Here is a 15,545-nt window from a genome sequence, read left to right as displayed (position 1 = left end):
GCTGCATACCTCGGTTTTACCGAGTGGTTATTTCAGTCAAAGTTGCTCTTCTATCAGCTTGAATCAGTCGGCTCATTCTCTTCTGACCTCTAACATCAACAAGGCATTTTCGGCCACAGGACTGCCTCGTACTGGATGTTTTTTAATTTTCACACCATTTATGTAAACCCTAGAGAAGATTGTGCATGAAAATCACAGTAACTGAGCAGACTGTGAAATACTCAGACCGGCCCGTCTGGCACCAACAACCATGCCACACTCAAATCACCTTTTTTCCCCCATTCTGACATTCAGTTTGGAGTTCAGGAGATTGTCTTGACCAGGACACACCCCTAAATGCATTGAAGCAACTGCCACGTGATTGGTTGATTAGATAATTGCATTAATGAGAAATTGAACAGGTTTTCCTATATCCTTTAGGTGAGAGTGTATCTGTGTGTGTATTGTGTTTAATTATTATGTATATATAAATACACACATACATGTATACATTTAAGAAAAAAATTATTTATGTATGTGTATGCACATATATCAAAATCTAAATATATATATAATGTTTCTTAAATACATGCATGTGTGTGTATTTATATATACAAAATAGTACACACAGTGCACACAGATTTATTATGCAAAAACAAACTTTTATTTGTATGCAATTAATCACGTTTAATCTTTTGACAGCCCTAGTAATTTGGTAACAAGTAAAATAGACATCAGATAAAATGCATCTTTACTCATAAATGAATAGCAGTAAGTGAATATAAGTGCTGACTAGTCATGGGTCTCTAGTGAGTATGTAGCAGATGGTGAATGGTTGGGGTGTACTGTACCTCGCTGAGAATCACCCACACAGGAGAATCTGTCAGTACCGAGAGCCGCAGAGCCTCCAGCGGACCGAAAGAAGCGTCCACCTCCCCCTCAGCTATACCGTTCTCAAACTTCCCTGTGGGATGACAGGAATACAGTATCGTCTTCAGTTCTTCAGAGAATCTGGCTTTCAAAATAGTTTCTGAACCAGGCTATTGAGATGTAGAGGAAAGCTGTGCCAAGTATTTATATTTTAATTAATTGTGTGAAAAATATTAGTTTTCACACTGTGAGACCACTTTAAGAGAGGAAATACTGGAATTTATGATCGCAGGCCCCTAAAGCCTAAAACTTGTGAGATGTCTCACTTAAATATACAAACAAACATGCAGGCATGCACACATTTTTCTATCATATTGGGGACTTTCCATTGACATCATATGTTTTTTGAAATTATATTGTAACCCTTAAGAGGGGGTCTAATGTTATTTCATGCATTCTGACTTATTTACACTGTTAAAGAGTTGGATTCTGTGCTGTATCTTTTTATAATCTGGCAGAAATGTTGTCGGTAGTTGACAGAATTAAACAAAATTATCATTTTACTTAAACACATACCTATGAAAAGCAAATCTAGAATTTTTAATTAATACATTATACATTAATACATATACATTGTACAGTATATGTATGTATGTACAGCGGGGAAAATAAGTATTTGACACATCGGCATTTTTATCAGTAAGGGCATTTCTAAGTGGCTATTGACATAAAATTTCCACCAGATGTAGCCATGAGGCCAAATATTAAATTCATACAAAGAAATCAGAACATTTAAAGAAACAGTAGGTAGGATAGTGGCCAAAACTGGTACTGCAATCACAAAACTTGTGGCTAAAACTGGTACTGCAATCTCACAACTGGTGGCCAATACACAACATGACAACATAAACATCAGTTGAGGGCTGCAACTCCACTTTTTAAATGACAATATCCTGGCCAGACCACTGTTGTCAGTGATATAAGTATTTGAAATGAACATGACTTCTTAATGTCTAGTGACATATCAGGGCCATGTTATGATTAATTGATATAAATTTCTTACATACTGTTCCTTTAAGTATACAAGTTGAGTCATAATAAATAAAGTGAAATGACACAGGGAATAAGTATTGAGCACACTTTATTTAATACTTTGTAGAAAAGTCTTTGTTGGTGATTACAGCTTCGAGACGCCTCTTGTATGGAGAGATCAGTCGTCTGCATTGCTGCAGAAGTGATTCTGGCCCATTCTTCCACACAAATGGTCTTTAAATCTTGAAGGTTCCTTCAATAATATGAAGTCTGCCAGTACCTCTTGCTGGAAAGCAGCCCCAAACCATGATGCTTCCACCCCCAATCTTAACTGTTGGTATGGTGTTATTGGGGTGGTGGGCAGTGCCATTTCTTCTCCAAACATGTTGTGTAGAATGACTGCCAAAAAGCTTTCATCTGACCATACAATAGTCTCCCAGTAATCCACAGGCTTCTCCGAATGCTCTTTCGCAAACTTTAACTGAGCCTCAACATGCTTTTTGTTCAGCAATGGAGTCTTGCGTGGTGAGCGTGCATGGATGCCATGGCGGTTCAGTGCATTGCTTATAGTTTTCTTTGAAACAACAGTACCTGCTGATGCAAGGTCTTCCTGAAGTTTTGCACGAGTGGTTCTTGGCTCTCCTGATTATTCTTTGGACTCCTCGGACAGGGATCTTACGTGGAGCACCTGATTTTGGTTGGTTTATGGTGAAGTGATGCTCTTTCCATTTCCAGATAATGGCCCCCACAGTGCTCACAGGAACATTCAGCATTCTGGAAATGCTGAATTCCCCCATTCAATGATAAGATTACGAAGATTTTGAGAGAATTCTTTGCTTTTACCCATCATGAAGTCTTTCCTGTGTGCCTCCTGAGTAATGAAAAGTCTTTATAGGACATCAATTAGGAGTAAAGCAGCTGATATCAATTAGTACTGATAGGGGGCAGGTTTCTCTCTCAATACTGACAGATTTCAGGTGATCTCCTGGCTTTCTATGCCATTTTGCACCTTGTTCAGTTCATGTGTTTAATACTTATTCCCTGTGTCATTTCACTTTATTTATTATGACTCAACTTGTATACTTAAATGTTCTGATTTCTTTGTATGAATTCAATATTTGGCTTGATGGCTAACCCACTTAGAAATCCCCTCACTGATAAAAATGATGTGTGTCAAATACTTATTTTCTTCGCTGTATGCATGTAAATAAACAAAAATAAATAAACTTTTGCTCATATATGTGTGTGTGTGTGTGTTTGCATTTTCCTCTAAAACATCAAGAAAAGTACAGAATGCATGACAGTAGGGTGAAATGACTGATAGTTGATTAATTGAAATGGTTTACAAGCTTTCACTGCTTGCTTTTGTATGTTCAGTGCAGTAAATGACTGGAATACAGTATGAGATACAGAAGTTGCATCAATGTTAATTTAGGCTTGAACAGTGAATATCTATTCCCATGAGTTCAATTTTTGTTGTGTATCGTCTCATGTATCAGCTTCAGAAGTGGGTGGCACTGGTTTCCTCTCAGTGGATCGAGGCCATTTTAGTAGACTCACATGATAAAACATGACAGATCAATTCTACATCATTAAGTGAAACAGACAGTAAACTATAACAACCAGTACAACACAAAGCAGCCATCAACCATCAGTCCGTACATAAGCCCTGCATCAGTGTTTGGTATTGACAACAGTAAAAGGTGGCATTATTGAATTGTGCTGTTCACGCACAGTAGCAGCTTGAATACTGAACACGAACGATTATCCAAATTCAAGTCCTTTTCTATTCATATGAATGCTGTGAATAACGTCTATTACCAAACAGGACCGATGGCTGAAAGCTGCTGCTGTGTGAACCAAGCCAAAAGTCAGCTTTCTTTATCTGCTCTCACATGCCTCATAAAAGCACAGAGTCATTATTTAAGGGCTGAATGATGGCGCTATATTTAGCACGAAGCTCAGAGCTGCATCTGCTCACCTATTCTGATAAAGCCGTCTTCTGTGCGCTGGTACTTTGGTGTCTTCTCTCGTCCCTCTTTTAATGCTTCTTTCTCAGACTGAATATTCTGATAAAAAGAGAAACGAGCACATATCACAATCCTGTCTTTCAGCTACTGTTATATCTCTCATCTGTTCTTCAGACGGAGGAACATCTGCTCCCCTTTCTACAAGCATCGCTCCTAAAATTTGCTTGTAGAGTTAATTCCAATAAAACACTTAACAAAAAAATAAAACCATGCATATACTTTAAACATCGCTTTAAAGGAATAGTCTGGATTAAATACTCTCTTCTCAGTTCACAAAAGCAACTCACCTAAACGTTTATAAAGGCAAAAAAATGCAATGACACAAACAGTGTCATCATAAATCAATTTACTTTTTAGACTATCATTATAAGTGCACTGTCGGAAATAAAGATACAAAAGTTCTCACTGGACCACATATTAAAAAGGTCCTAATACACACGTTTTGGTTTAGGTAGGGTCAGCTTATACTTATGGGGGCTTTTCCATTGGGTGCAGTACGTAGTACCCTTTACTTTTTTTTTAGTACCACCTCGGTTGGGGTTCCAAGTGACCCGAGCTGATACCAAAACGTGACACGTAAACTCTGTCGATCACTGATTGGTCTGAGAGAATCGCCACTACCAGCGTCATCACTATAATGTAAGATTAGCTTTACCTTCATGCTAGCTAGAATATATAAAAATATAAATAAATATATATACACATGTAAATGTTTCTTAAATACTTACATGAATGTGTGTGTATTTATATCTACATAATAATTACACACAGCACACACTCATATATTATGCCAAAAATCACTTTTATTTTGTATGCGAATAATCGCGATTAATCTTTTCCCAGCCCTACTGGCAACCATAGGCTGAAATTGTGCACATTTCTGGTAACCATGCAAAAATATATTTTTAAAACTAATACTAAAAATATTAGCTATGTATTCTTTATTGTTTAACATATATTATTTATTTATTTATGACACATAATATAATATCATATTATGATACAGCGATTACATGTAAATATACTGTGACAGAGCACAGACAGTGAAGAGATGCAGAAAGTAACACAGGGACCGGCAATTATGTGTTTAATTATTAAAATGTGTTCTAGCGGAGCATTTAATGTGTTTATGAAATATTGTGAATTATTTACAGCCACTTTTATATTTAATGTTGATTGGATTTTATAGGTAACAGCTGGAATTGTTCAGCATTGATTTCAATTAATTGACTCAAATGGATGACGCATTTGTCTTTACGACGGTAAATAATGTCCCCGAAAATCATCTCCAGGGGTTGAATAATGGCCCAGAAGTGATTTTCTGACACTGCTGGCTTTAGAAACAAGGTTCCTGTCGGACAAAAGCCTCCTGATGTGACCCGAGCGATGACAGATACCAACACATGAAGCTCCAGTAACCCGCTATAATTTCCCAAACTGCACCAATAGCGGTAAAACTAAGCACAGATACTTTTGCCCCCGAGGCGTACACTGCTAATTTTGTCTATCTGGCAAAAATGCCTAAAGGGAGCTTTACAAAGGAGAAAATGAGGCAAAAATAGAGAGATAACAATTCAGAAGGGAGGAGAAGACAATGGCAACGGGGAGAATAAGCGATATTAAAGAAGAGCCGAGCTCTCGCTCTTAGAAAATCCTACTATTAATCTTGCTGTGAGCGTCTGTTTCCGGCTGTAATCTTAAATCACAGCGCCGCCCCTCCGCTGCTCACCCTCGGGGGAAAATATTTCCTCCGTGCGGACCGCACACACAGCAGGTCAGATTTTATTACTGCGTGTCAGTACACTTCCATTAGCTCATAAAACATAAGTATATCTTTATCTCCACTGCTTATTTCACTTTCATCCTACTTTTCTCAAATTCTCACTTTTGAGGTTTTTCATGAGTGATGGTGCGACAAAATGCGGCGAGACAGAACAAAACCAATCCGTTCTTTTCCCTCAGTTATTTTTGTGACACTCTAAACCAAAACTGACAGAAAGAAATAATACATACACCATGTTAGGTGTAACTAGTTACTACACTGTAAAAAAATCTGTAGAAATTACAGTATTACTGGGCAACTAGCTGCCAGTAACTTACTGTAGATTTTACATTTATGTTATTTACTGGCAACAGTTTGTTTAAAGTTAAATGAACATGATTTTCAGTCTTTATCTTTTACAGTAAGTTACTGGCAACCACCTGCATAATTACAGCTAATTTTTTACAGTGTAAGTAATTAGTTGCTGTAATTGAATTACCTTTTCCGTAAAAAGTAAAGTAAGGGATTACTCTTATTTTTCCTGTAATTTAATTCTGGTGTAATTGAAGTAAATACTGTGTATGGACTGTAGATCAATGATATATAATACAAAAAGTGGATTTAACATCAACATTTAAAGCAGGTTAAACACAACTGTTTGTAGCATAAGCGTAAGCTACACTGTAAAAAAAATTTGTAGAATTTGCCTCTGGGTTGCCGGTGGTTTACCGTAGATTTAAATTTGTGTTTTTAATTGGCAACATTTTGTTCAAAGTTAAATGAAGATTAAACATTTACAAGTCTTTGTCTTTATAGAGTAAAACTAAAAAAACAACATCAAGCAAAACATTCTGGGAAACAAAATCTGAAGCAAAAAACAGAAAAAGGTTGATGATGACTTCTGTTTCCCACAATGCTTTGCATGAGGCTGTTATTGTATAGTTTTATTCTGTAAAGATAAAGACTTGTTAATATTTAAAATTTATTTAACTTTTAACAAATTCTTGCCAGTAAATAACATAAATTTAAATCTACGGTAAATTACCGGCAACCCAGCTGCAATAACATTGTAATTTCTACAGAATTTTTTTACAGTGTAGGTTTGGATCTGTCGTTTGCGCTTACCATGCCTTTAAAAGAATGAGTTTTTCTCCACATTTGTCTGTAATCGTTGCATTACTGATTTCAGATTTACCCGCCTGTTAAAACGTGTCCGTCTTATTGTCTCTGAATGGGTGATTCTTGGCTAAAATAACTTGATAATTGGACCAGACTTTACGCAGGTAGTTTTTGCCAGACTTCAGGTTTTCAAATACTGGCTGAACCACAAGCCGCTCTTCTTGAAATCAACAAGTCCTACAAATAAAACTGAACAGCAGTGATTCATATCTACGAGCTACGACATTCTTGACAATTTCACATTGAAAACTGGTGCCGGCTCCCGACACTTTAAAAGGAATTCTGCCAAAGACTGTTTGCGACTGGAAGTATATTTTCACCAGCGACTGAAGAATTGAGGTTGAATGCTGGAGCTTCATTCGTTTAAAGAGGCTGCAGTAAAGCCCAGTGGGAACTTTACACTCAAACAGTAAAGATCCTCCTACAAACACACTCAGTGTTTATCTGCACGTCATGACAGAAACTCACATCGAATGGAAGAACCTCCACTGTTGTGTTGAAAAGCTTGTCTCCAGGGTGCTCGATGTTTCCACTGCGGAAGAAATACCTGCACACACACACACACACACACACACACACACACACACACACACACACACACACAAAAACATTATTCTTGTCAACACTGAACAAACATTTCAAAACTAAAGAACTGAACTGCATATAAATGTTATTTCCTTTAGTTTATAGACGCACCCTCAGATATATTTAAAGACTTAAAGAAGTAAAAAAATTAAAGCTGAATTCATTAGCTATCGGTAAAAGATAGATGGATGATGATTTACAACCAATTTACAGTAAGTAGTCATAGTTGTCACGCAAATTATTCATATGCACACCATCCACATTAAAAAAGGGCCCAATGACATCTTATATTTGTCAGGATCCTGTCAGAACCTTGTTTAGTATCTAGTTCATTATGGCAGGGTTCTGACAGTACAATGTTTTGTTTGGGAAGATGTGGTCTCATTATTGTTTGTATTGGACCACGTGTTTTGTCTAGTCACTTTTACCCCGCTCCCTTCACTGAAAAATTATTAATTCAATTTACTCATTTTTTAAGGTAAGTGGTTGAAATCAATTTATTTAAGCTACATTGAAACAAAAGTTTTTTGTTTTTCTAATTTTTTTTTGTTTAAATGTAGCTTAAATAAATTGATTTCAACAACTTAACTTAAAAAAATGTAGTAAATTGAATGAATCATTTTTTTAGTGTTGTCTTTATTGTTGTCACCTGTTTCCCTCATTATTTGCCCCTATTTAAAGTCCTTGTGCTTTTTGTTCTGCCTGGTATCGTTTTGAATTGTATCCTGTTTTCCAGTCCAGTTAAATGAAAGAACAGACCCTCTGCTTTCAAACAACATCATCTCTTCATTTGTTGTCTTTTTCTCACCTCACAAATATGGGTAGGTCTTTAAAAAATAAAAAAGCTAAGATAACTGCATTTTTGTGAATGACTTTTATTAGAGATCACATTCAGAATGATGATCAAAACATACACAGAATATTTACTGCTTTTGGATCCATAAGTCGTTAGCCTCATAGCATATTTCAAGTCATATTTCAATGTTTTTGGAAAACATGAAAAAACACAATATTTAGAAATCACATTGTTATGCTAAGGCAGATGTTTTTGGATTCTAATAAGTCTTGTGCTTGGCTAAGGACAGAAAGGCAGAAAGGCAGGATGATGCAGCAGCAGTGGAAGGACAGTTAAAGTAGGTAGATATCACAATTTGACCACAAAATTACTTTAGCAATTATGCTATGAGGCTAACGAAATGCTTTATTGTTTTACAAGGTGTTTCACACAGCTTTTCTTGTTTAGTGGAAGTGTTTTGTGCAGCATTTTTTAGTGCAAATATGTTTCTGTGGAAGGGGCAGGATTTTGGGTGCACGAGCAAGGCTCCGCTTCACCACTGTAACCGCCTCAGTTTTGCTGTTTTCTGCACGTATCCTATTGAAAATGAATTAGACACTCACGATTGCCGTGTAGTGTGTGAAACACCCATAAGAGCACCACCTGGTGAATAATAGATAAAATATGGATTGCCGTAAAAATCCTCCATTTTTTTCTTAATTGACGAGATAACTCGTCAATGGCGGGGAAAGAGTTAAGTGGGGCCACTGTATATTAATTAAAGCAACACTATGTAGTTTTTTTACATTTAAATAATGTCTCTAAAATTATTTCAGTGATAGAACAACTTTTAACTTGACAAATTGTACTGTTGCTGCAACCTGAGCAGCCTCCTAGCTGCTACAAGCACACTCTGAAAGTGGCGGTGGAGGGTAGAGCACACAGCCCCGCCCCTCCCACTGCCTGCAGAAGAGTGTCTGATGCCAGGCACTGTTGCGCTTTTCAACCACATGGGGGAGCTGTAAGTCATTTTACATGGAAACTACATAGTGTTGCTTTAATCATTACTATTGGCCACTCTTTATGTCTGTCTTTGTATTTAGGTATTTAAAGTGACTAAACCACATAACTCCACTGGATCCTCAAACTGTCGGTAAAACCTCATAAATCAACCCGCCTCTTTTGTGAATGTCCTGTGCATAGCACTTCTTTTTTAAAAGAATTAAGCTAAATGCAATAAAATAAAAACCTGAGCCCCTCATACAGTCAAATTATCGGCTATGAATATAAATCTGCATTGTTTGTCCTTTTGACCTTTTATGTAAAAATGATTAAAAAATCTTTGAAGTACAGTAAAACATTTAATTGAAAACAATTGAAAGTGGGAGGGAAAGCTCAAACACAAAGGCCAAATTCACTTAATTATTCAATACCAAAGAATATAGTTTTGATGTGCAACAAACACGGGCGTAGTACCATCCTGGCCCCTATGCAAAAGATACTGTGCGAGTGTTTTGGTTTCTTTTTCTCTCCTCCCTCTCCTTTCTTTTCTGATAGCCAAACTTTTGTCACGTGCAGCGGATGAGACGAGCGCATCTCTCACCACCACTCACAATCTCCCCTGTCAGATCCCTCTTAACACCTTGCCAAAATCACAGCATGAATTGTTACTCTATCCGAAATAAAATTTGAAAAAAAGGCAAACACGTGTCTTCATGCCGGTTTTGTTACAAACACCATTATACTGCCCTACAAAGGCTAAGTGCAGTAACCCAAACGCTGAAACCGAGAAAAATGCCCTTAAAGTTTTGACGTATGTTACTGCAATTTTGGCACATACACGTTTCAGATCTCAAAAAGCCCATTTCAACCCTTAACTCAATTTTGACTAAATGCGTAGTTACTGCACTTTGGCTTTGTAGGGCAGTATAGTTAGAACTGATAAGATGGACATACGTAGAGAGTAACAATTGTCCGAGAGCATATCTACCTCCCGTAGTGGACAATATGATGGTGAGACAGCGCTGATTAAATATTTAAAATAAATTTAGATTTAAGATTGGAGTTGGATTTTACAAGGCGTATGTAAAAATCATTACTCTTAAATAACACTGCTGGATTTAATCTTTATGGTAACGTGGATCTAACATATGATATGTGGCATCAATACGTAGGCTACTTTCTTTAATCTGATTCAGTTCACCATCTGTGTCAGCAACCCCCATCCCTTTGTCTCTCGCATGGCTCATAGTTTACTTACATGTGCTCACATTCTCCCATCAAGTTTGTTTTTATAGGTCACAACCTTTGTGTGGGAAATGATGTGTGCATGTTTCCAGCCTCATTTTATGATTGAGACCCCAATACATTTTGTTCAGAGATACGGCATCAAGGATTCTATCAAAAACCAGCAGATAGTAACTCAAAATCTGATTTCCTCTCCAAAAATCTTATAATAGATGTTCCACCGGAACATTAATCCAAAACAAACATTACATTAATCGCAGAAATGGGTCACTGAGCATAAAATCAAGGTCCCCAGAGCTCACCCCATAAAAAAAGAGTCCTGGAAAATACTGTATGAAGGATCTGGAGAGATTCTGTATAGAGGAATGATCTCTGGTGCTTTCTAACTTTATAAGGTCCACGGGCGTAGATCACGCGGGGTCATGTTCATTAACCCAATCACAAGTGAGCAAGCATCTTTCATGCACATGCATCTGTTTGAGCCTCATAAGAGTGAACGGGAACAGTGTTATCTTGCGCATATTTATGCAAAACTATCTTCAAATGTTGTAATTATGTTTATAAACACAGTCTATGTCTTAAGTTAAATGTAAGCAGAAATTAAATGCATAGTAGGCTAGCCTATTGGATCCGTGCACTTCCTCTCAAAGTAAACGTGTGCTGTCTGTTAATCAAACAACGGACAAAGGAAAAATCATTCATTTGTCTTGACCAGTGATGGGAATAACAGCGTCATAAATAAACAGCGTTACTAACGATGTAGCTTTTTCCAGTATTGAGTAATCAAACGAATGACTGTTACCCGGTTATAACGGCGTTACTGACAATAAATGCTGCTAGTGACAATAAAAGTTTTCCATCGTTAATTTCTATCGTTGGCCAACCAGAGGCAGAGTGGTGCGTGTTTTTTCGACACACAAGCACATGCACAGTCCAAGGAGCAGTGTTGCCAACACAAATACTGTATGACACTTGCATTACATGTGAGCGGCCCCTATGCTAATAAAATTTAGTTTCTCTTTCCTTGTTTTGTCCTCGAACCCGAGGACTCTAATGCAGTGTTCACACCAGACGCGGTAGAGGCGTAAGCACGAGTGATTTACATGTTAAGTCAGTTGCCACGGGAAACACGCAGACTGAAAAATATGAACTTCGTCAGATTTCCGCGCCGCGTTAACCAATCAGGACCTTGCTGTAGTAGTGAAGTCATTACAGGAAGCGGGCGGAGTCTCAGCGGAGTCGCAGAAGCAAGCAAATTTCCACGTGAATGTCTCGAATGACTAGAATTTCACGCGAATGAAGCGAGTAAGCTCAAATGTTCAAGCGTCCAACTACGTGCAAATAGCACGTTTTTGCCACCCCTACTGCGGCTGGTGTGAATGCACCTTAAGACTTACAGACCCAGCTCCTAATGCTGTAAATCTCATCACACCACTGATTTACTTGCCTTCCAGAAGATTTTTCTCTTTGTTTTTTTTCCATAGGACTTTTCCCCTTTAAGTTGTTTTTTTTCTCCTAGGAGTTTTTTCAACCCCTAGGGAGTCAGCTGACATTGGCATAACTTGTTACATTAATACTACGCAAGTACGGTTTAATCTTAGCCACTGTACTCGTGCTTTGTGTTTATTAATGTAAAGCTGCTTTAAAAGAATGAACTCCTTCCAAGCCAGCATTTTTTTGTGATTTTTCACAAAAAGTTTCACAAAATGCCTTCCAGAAAAAAATCTATAAATATATAAACCTACAAATATAGCAAATAAAAAAGCAGACCCTCTGCCTTCAAACAAAAAAAAATTTCTTCAAAAATACTACATTTTGAGCAAAAGGATTTTTGTTAGAGATTCAATTCAGAACGATGTTCAAAACATGTTTAAAATTAATTAAATTAGTTTTTGCTTCAGTTTTTTATAAATTGGGTAAGAGCGGCATCTAGTGGATAACAGCGGAATAACAGATTACCATAAAAACTCACCAGGAAAGCGTCATTGGCTAGGAAATGTTTTTTCTTAGTTGACAATATAACTTAACTCGCAAATGGTGGTGAAAGAGTTAAACAATTGTGAAAAGCGCTATACAGTGCAAAAAATTATTTTCAAGAAAAAAATTCTTAGTATTTTTGTCTTGTTTTCAGTAAAAAATATCTAAAAATTCTTAAATTAAGATGCTTTTTCTTGATGAGCAAAACGATCCAAGGAAATAAGTCTAGTAAATATCAAATTTAACTGATATTGTGCATAAAAAAAGCAAAAGAATCTGCCAATGGGTTAAGCAAAAAATCTTGAACATTTTTCTTAAAGCGTAACTAAACCCCTGGTCAGAGCCTGACTCCACCCACCGGCAATATTTGAAAAATGCAAGAAAAGTGGGCAGATCCCAACGGAGATAGAGAGGACGAACTAAGCTCGTACCGAGTGTGTGGTGAGATCGTAACAAGGGCGTGGTGAGCTTGAACCTGCTTACGTCACGAGTCATTTTTTGGACCCAACATCCAATAGGAAAATTCAACTGCAGTAGCCACCGTTCAACCTGAAGAGGGCAGCACTCAGACGTTTTTACACCATATATTGTAGTATTAAAACACTTTATATCCAAATGTCAAAAAACTTACTAAAATCAATGAACAGCACTAATAAAACCCCATTCTTACAGATCATTAACTAAAAAAAGTTGGTTTAGGGTTTAGTTACTCTTTAAACACTAAATTCAAGAAAAATTTAAGAAAAATTTGCTTACCCCATTGGCAGATTTTTTTGCTTGCTTTATGCACCAAATCACTTAAATTTGATATTGTTGGTCTAAAAACTAGACTTATTTTCTTGGGTCGTTTTGCTCATCAAGAAAAAGCATCTTAATTTAAACATTTTTTGATATTTTTACTGTAAACAAGACAAAAATACTAAAAAAATGTTTTCTTGAAAATAATTTTTTGCAGTGTATAAATAAACTTGATTTAATAGAATTAACCTTTGTAACTGCAAAAAGGATTAATGTATAGTTAATTGGAGAAAAAGGTTTCATAATTTGTTCATAATGTGATTTCCCCCCCACTTTCAACTGTATTATTTCAAAGAAACACTGGATTTTTTGTGAATTGAAAAAAATCTAATAAAACAAAAATGCAGATTTACTTTCAAAGCCTTCTTTGCTCATATTTACCAAGGGTGCAATCATTTGGAGTTAATTGTAGTCGATGCAATAAACTTTTGAGCTTGTGTGTGGATGAAACAGATGTTTTTTTTCTATAATTACATGTATAAAGCTGCTGTAATGTTAATGGACACCTGTGCTTGTTAAACTGTATCATGAATGCAGTCGATGAGCGATCATCAAACGCTTCTATTCAGTCTGAGCACTATTAGCTCTCAATTAAGTCTGAAATATGCATGAACTTTCCATTAGGGTTAAAAATGACTGCAGCTCACTATGACTGATGTATTACCCCATTCAGTACCACAGCTGAAGACCACATGAGTCAGCACCATAACACAAAAACTCTCTAGCTCCATTCACTCTTAAAAATAAAGGTAACCATTTTTGGCTGAATGGTTCATAAAGAACCTTTAACTCAAATGTTCTTCAAAGAAACAATAATGGTTCTTCTATGGCATTGCTGTGGAGAAAAATTATAATTTACTCACCCCCATGTCATGTCATTTATGTCTTTCTTTGTTCAATCAAAAATAAATTAAATTTTTTGAGTAAAACATTCCAGGATTTTTCTTCATATAGTGGACCTCAACAGTTTACAGTTTCAATGCAGTTCAAAGAAACAATCCCAACCGAGACATAAGGGTCTTATCTAGCAAAACAATCGTCATTTTCACAAAAAAGCACTTTTAAACCACAACTTTTTATCTTGCACTAGCCATGTGATGCGCAACCTTACGTATTACTTAATTCTGTCAAAAGGTCACACGTTTCATATGTGAAACGCACACTTGTGGACCATTTTAAACTAATAAACTAACATAAAGACATTAAGGTGTATCAATTCACATACAACGACGTTGAAACTGTCCTCTTTTTCCACACTTGTAAACAATGAAGTGGTAGTTTCCCATACATAATGCATGACCTTTCAATGTGATTGCAAATACGTAAGGTCACACTGGCGGATCACAATGCTAGAGGAAGACAAGATGTTGTGGTCAACTACTTATTTTTTACATTTTGGTGAAAAGTATAATTGTTTTGCTAGATAAGACCCATATGCTTCGGTTGGGATTGTTTAGAGCAGTGGTCTCAAACTCCCGGCCCGCGGGCCATTTGCGGCCCGCCCTCCCCCTCTCTGCGGCCCGCGTCAACTTTCAAAAATATAAAATCATCTGGCCCGCAGAAAGATTTTTATTCACTTTTTTTATATTCGTTTGATTTTTTATTTAAACGTTCAAGTGTTCGTTCACATGTCGCGTCTAACAACGCGTTAAAACGAGTCAAAGCATTACTTTCCAACGTGCTCGAGAGCGGAATTTGCGCTCTGGGGCGTGGGTCGCGTCACCGGTTGCTACGCAGCCATGAACCGCACGCTCCGTGATGTCGAGGATCACTGAATGCGTGATCGAATTTTAATTCCTCAACTGAACCTCGCGTCAATCATATCATTGTCACCATGCGATCAGTTAATCTGGTCGGGACTTTGTAGTGTTTGTCCAGAGAAGATTTGTTACTTCTAGGTGGATATCAGCTGTTACTCAGAGAAGATCGAGCTGCGGTGGGCTTAGTTCACCTCACGTCACAGCATCTAATGGAAACACCGCATATGGAGGCAGAGCGGTAGATGTAATGCAACACATTTTAAACTACAGATAAGAAAAGAGCCATCAAAGTGCCCAGGTTAAGAAAAGAGAAAAGATGAGGAGAAATGTAAAGAAGATAAAAGTATGTATACTGCTATATAAAATGAAGTATAATATATTATTATGTAGCTTACTATTCAATTACACATAGAGCAGTACTATTATTTTTACCGTCCAATATATCTTATATAACATGGACTAATTCAAAAGTTATGGGATCACTTTCAATTATTAATATTTTCCCACATATAATAGAAAATTTATGAAAACTGAAATAATAAAGAACATAA

General features: G+C 36.8%; 1 protein-coding gene across 1 annotated transcript in view; it reads right to left on the bottom strand.

Moving 5' to 3' along the window:
- Positions 1-15,545, bottom strand: part of mgat4b (alpha-1,3-mannosyl-glycoprotein 4-beta-N-acetylglucosaminyltransferase B) — a 154,696-nt gene that overhangs the window by 2,365 nt on the left and 136,786 nt on the right. Inside the window, exons 12-14 of the mRNA XM_073854046.1 lie at positions 7,321-7,399; positions 3,863-3,950; positions 831-943 (exon numbers count right to left, since the gene is read on the bottom strand). Coding sequence (XP_073710147.1) covers positions 831-943; positions 3,863-3,950; positions 7,321-7,399 — 280 coding nt within the window. The remainder of the gene's footprint in view (positions 1-830; positions 944-3,862; positions 3,951-7,320; positions 7,400-15,545) is intronic.

Source organism: Misgurnus anguillicaudatus, chromosome 16 (assembly GCF_027580225.2).
Source record: "Misgurnus anguillicaudatus chromosome 16, ASM2758022v2, whole genome shotgun sequence".
NCBI lineage: Eukaryota > Metazoa > Chordata > Actinopteri > Cypriniformes > Cobitidae > Misgurnus > Misgurnus anguillicaudatus.
The sequence above is the reverse complement of the archived record's forward strand: the minus strand, read 5'-3'. Positions and strand labels throughout refer to the sequence as shown.